Raw genomic sequence first — 5,418 nt, 5'->3', positions numbered from 1 at the left:
TGCATCAAAAGTTCAGTTTTCATTTGTGCAACTGTGCAAGTATATGCAAGTTTTGTCTATATCGTGAGGAGGAAAGACAGTCTCTTATTTCATTTCTGTTTATTTATTGGTTTTTAAATTCACTTTCCCTTCTTTGCATAAATAATAATTGTAAGTGCACAATTACACCTGGTCCCAAGAACAGTTATGGGCTCAGGCCCAATGAGCCTTAAACAATATGAATTTGTAGAGTGTGGGCTTGAAACCCAGGTTAGAAGTGTGTAGGGATTAAATGACAAACTAAAGATTGCAAATATTTGGAAACAACAAGGAATATTGTTGATAGGCCTCCTCGGATGTAAGCCGAGAGCTGTTCTTATATTATATCTTTCTCTTAGCCTTTTTTCTTTTTAGGTTACAAAAAGTCCGTCCCCCTTTCTCTTTCAGGTTCCCCCTTAAATACTCCTCTTTTTAATACTTTGTACACGTGTTGCCCCAACTCCTCCCTTAGCCTAGATATTTCTTTTCTTAGTGCCTTTGAACAGTAACTAGAAGTTTCCCTTCCACTGTTCAGGTGTCACTTCCCCATAAATGCGGCCAGGGTGGTAGGTGCAGGGTTTTTAATGTGGAGGCAGCAGCCTTTATCTTTGACATTTCTTCAACACCGGTGCTTCTGGAGCGTTCTAGGGTTCACCCCTCTTAACCATTGGCCTTAACCGTGTCATCCCCTAATCTTTACCATGAAATCCCGAGTTCTTCGATGTTCATCCGAGGGTAAGCTCACCCTCGGCTGGATCCTCGGATCCTCGGCGTATGGGCCGACCCATAGTACTAACAGATTCTAAACCCAGGAGCAGGTCGGCCTTCCTTAACACGGCCCAAAAGGCCCACATTCCCATCAGGATCTTTTTACCCCCCACAATAATAATATAAATTGTCTAATTTAGCATCTTAATTGTCGGTTTTTATCTTCACTTCATCAAATTATTGAGTTTTCTCATGCCTTTGATACTAATTTTGGCAACTTTACATCTGTCTTTGGCTAATAATTAAGCTATGCTCCTATCCTTAGGTCAATTGATATAAATGAAAGCAAGTGCATAGGTTAAGATAAACTAGGTTAGCGATTATCAAAAAGAAAAAAGAAAAAAGAAAAAAGAAAAAAGAAAAAGATAAACTAGGTTAGCTAATTAGCCTAATTTAAACCATCACAAATGACTTTTCCTTTTAACAAGTGTTCTTGTTGTTTGCTGCACATGCTTTGCCGTTCAAAGGCCGCAATCAAATCATAGCTTAGGTGACATCCATCAACATATATAAGTACTAAATTACACTAATGTATTTCATGTTTCTTGCTTTGGATTTGTCTAGAGTAATTAAATAAATTCATAAAATAAAAATAAAATTAACGTTGTCGATCTCCTTTTAAACCCTTGATAATTTTTTAAGTGACCAATCAAACTTCTTTATTAGAATGGTAACAAATAATTCACCTATTTCTTTTTATTTCTATCATAGTTCCTTTTACGAATCTTCCTTTTACGAGATTATGATAATTTGACTTAAACTTATGAGCATCTAATAATTACGGTTGGTGTACATAAACAAAACAACAATTTCAATAGATAAATTAAAGTATTAAACCTTCAAATAGATGCTTTAATTTAGTGCCCTACCTTAAAACAAATCACAAAGTCACATCCATAGTATAGAGTGTGGGGGATGATGTAACAAGCATAATGATCAAGATTATGACCCCTAAACAAATTTGAACCAGATAAGAAAGTTTGCCCTATTCACATTGCCACATGTCACCACTGTGTAACATGTAAATCACGCTCTAAGTTCAATTGGTTCTTAATGGGCATTATATAAAACTAAGTCCACAGTTCAAAGACCCGACCAAGACAATTACAAATATTGACAAGAAGTTAAAATGAGTTGTTGTTGTATACTATAGAGTGACATATAATCTCATGTTATACTCTAAGTAGTAGGTAATCCAACATGGGTCTTTAAATTATAGTTAATCACCTCTTTTTAGGTCCTAGTTGGTTGCATTTGGATTGTAACCACAACATGTGCATATATATCATCCACAAATTCAAATTGAATACCATTATTTTAAACATACTTATTTGAAACTTATTGGGAACATTGAAGAGATTTAGGACCAAAATTTGGGTGGGGAAAGGGGGTAGGGGACCAGTTAATCTATAATTGATGAGTTTGAGTCTCTTTTCTTAATGACCTTATAATGTAGATTGCTCCCAAGACCCATACGTATACACATACATCAAGTATAAGTGTGGAGAATTGCAATTAGATTATTTTTTGTTTAGTTACTTATGAACAATACCTTCATTAATTTTTATTTTATTTTATATTTTTACTTAGAACTATCTTACTAGTTACTTCAAAGAATTTGGGTTGGTATTATTTCATAGGGTTGCTTGTGGGAAGTGGGATTTTACTTCTTATTGCAACCATTGTCCATAATCTAAGTATAATGCATGTGCACCTATGCTTCATGGCATTAAACAATGTGAATTCCCATGACCCAAAATTTCTAATCTATCAATGACGTGAGATAGATACACACATGGGTTAATCTCACGTTTGATCAAAATGTATATTTCTCTTTACTTTGATGAATGTGTCCAATCAAATGTGATTTGCATCTTTGAGAGTTATAGTATTTTTTGAATAGTCATTGAGAAATGATCTAAGAATTGATCAAGAAAACTTATTTTCATTAGTTTATAATGTTTATTTGACTTTGATAAAAAAAGAAATAAGCTAGCAAAGTGTCCAATCAAATGTGATTTGCATCTTTGAGAATTTCAGTACTTTCAGAACACTCTCGAGAAACGATCTAAGAGTTGGTTCAAAATGCTTATTTTTATTAGTTTATTTGACTTAAAAAAAGAAGAAGAAAAAGCTAGCAAAAAGTACAATTGTACTAGATTTTTTTCCCCTTAAAAAAAAATAACAATTATTCAAATAAATAGAATAGAATAGTAATCAAACAAGCTCTAAAAGTTAAATCTCAAAACACTTCATATATATTAAAAAGTTGCAGCCCTCAAATTAATCCATCATAAATAAATTTCTAATTATAGGGGCGGTAAGATTTAGTTTAGAATACCAAATAACCTTGTAAATATTTTGTTTAAGCTCAAATTATTGAGATGCCCTTAGAGTAATCTCTCTTCATAATAAGTTGTAAAATATTTTATTTAGTTTAGAGAACCAAATAATTAAACTTATTCACTTGGAGAGTACCTTTCTCATGAGGTCCACCTTTACCATCTACATATATGGTGCACATACACATAGACTTTCACAGGTGCCTCTATATAACAAGCAGAGTGAGGGAATTACGTGTCTGCGTTTGACAGGATCAAAGTCCCATCTTTATAGAGATGGTTGATAACATGGGCAATAATTCAGAGAGGGAAGGGTTTAAGTACCATTTTGCTAGTGCTAGTACTTCCTCAGGTGAAGATGGTGTCCTTAAAGAGCAAGATCGGCTGCTGCCTATAGCTAATGTAGGGCGGATCATGAAGCAAATCCTGCCTTCTAATGCAAAAATCTCCAAAGAAGCCAAAGAAACCATGCAAGAATGTGTGTCTGAGTTCATAAGCTTTGTTACTGGAGAAGCTTCAGACAAGTGTCATAAGGAGAAGCGCAAGACTGTGAATGGGGATGATATTTGTTGGGCTTTGGCAACTCTAGGTTTTGATGACTATGCTGAGCCTTTGAGAAGGTATTTGCAAAGGTATAGAGAGTTGGAAGGAGAGAGAGCTCAGCAAAGTAAGGGAAGCAACAATGAAGAAAAGAATGAAACATCAGACTATGGAGTTGAAACACCAAGGAAAGCAGCGGATCCAACTACTCCCTTGAAGTTCAATGTGATTGATAGGAGTAATAGCTCTTTGTCGAGGCGATTTTGAAATATATGAAGCATGGTAATAATTTCTAGTCTTGTATTAATTAAGATTTTGATGGTGATGATGTTGTATACATGATCATATAGTTGGAGGGGAGGGTTTGAGAGGGTTGGTTTTAGGTTTTTTAATTTCTTTTTCTTTTTTTCCACTTGTGTGCGGTACTAAATCTTAGATCTTGTCTTTAATTCACCACTTTAACTTAAGAATTATGTGAATAAAGCTAATCCTCATATCTTTTTTTTTTTTCTAGAAATAATGAGTTTTGATGCTGGAAATGTTATAAGAAAATACATATGTCAACAATATATTTATCAGTTTGTAATCTGGGAATATATGTAGGATTTAGGGTTTGTTGGATTGCTTACTTGAAATTGTTGATTTGTTTCATATGATTTTGTTCTTAATAAAAACTTAAGAAGAAGCTTTATGATGAATGGTACAATTTGAGAGGAGTGTTGTTCATGATTAATGCATGGAGAAGTGTTAGGCCATTTTCCCCAAATAACAACAACTGGAACATTGAAAGACTTATTGGATTAAATTTCAGTTGTAATTGATTCAAGTAGATTATTAAGGTCTTTGGCACTTTTGTTTGTAAAATCATCATTGATATGATTCTCTTTTCAATTTTGAAGTTTATAAATGCTCTAGTTGCATCTTTCTAGTATAATTTAGATATGATATGATTCCAGAATAGTAGTAACCAAAGCCTTAATGTCAAAATTTTGGGATTAGTTATGGATTCTAAACAAATTAGTCAGATTTTAAACAAACTAGTTAGGATTGGTTATGATTCCATGAGTGATTAAATGTTTGGGGTGCCACTAACCATTTATCTTAGAATAGTAATTAATATTTTATTGTTTTCTCATTTCATTCTTTTTTTTTTCCTTTTCTTTTGGTTGATCATGCAGTCTAATTGATGATACTTAATAATATGGAATACAATTTCCGATCTTTGCAATTTTAGTCTGATTTACTTGTCTTGAACTATAATACTAATCATTGAATGAATTGGAAATTATACTCAGTTTTAGACCAAAAGTAGAACTAAGGACCTAACCTATAGCTTCTGTCATCTAGACCAAGTTATCAACAACAAAGATGCTAACTAATGCAGAGAAGTTTAGTCATCATCCTAGCTTAATTAAGTGAATCAACATCCAATACTCCTATAGTTAAGAAATGCTAATTCCAGGTTTACCCCAAAGGATGTATTTACCAAAAGCTAGGGTTTACTTTGAACACCCCAAATCTAAGGATCTCTGTCAATTTTTCGTTAATAATCCCATGATGGATAGGCCGTACCGAAGTTTTTCCACATATTCCCAATAGTGTGGAGGTATTAAATTAATGTCAAGCTCTGTTGAAAGTTTTAAACATGGGTTTTTTGTCATATAGAGGACAAGGAAGAGAGAATGTAAGGTAAAACTAATTTTAGGCTTTCTAGCTAGGGTTTTTGTCCTATTAAACTCTACTACTTTAT

General features: G+C 33.4%; 1 protein-coding gene across 1 annotated transcript; it reads left to right on the top strand.

The window, feature by feature from the left end:
* Positions 1 to 3,383: 3,383 nt before the first annotated feature.
* LOC142614213 (nuclear transcription factor Y subunit B-4-like) lies at positions 3,384 to 4,198 on the top strand. Its single transcript, XM_075786778.1, has one exon. The coding sequence runs from the start codon at positions 3,405 to 3,407 to the stop codon at positions 3,933 to 3,935; it is 531 nt and encodes a 176-aa protein (XP_075642893.1). The 5' UTR covers positions 3,384 to 3,404; the 3' UTR covers positions 3,936 to 4,198.
* The last annotated feature ends 1,220 nt before the right edge of the window (positions 4,199 to 5,418 follow it).

Source organism: Castanea sativa, chromosome 10 (genome assembly GCF_040712315.1).
Source record: "Castanea sativa cultivar Marrone di Chiusa Pesio chromosome 10, ASM4071231v1".
NCBI lineage: Eukaryota > Viridiplantae > Streptophyta > Magnoliopsida > Fagales > Fagaceae > Castanea > Castanea sativa.
Note: the sequence above shows the minus strand (reverse complement) of the source record. Positions and strands in the feature narration are given on the sequence as shown.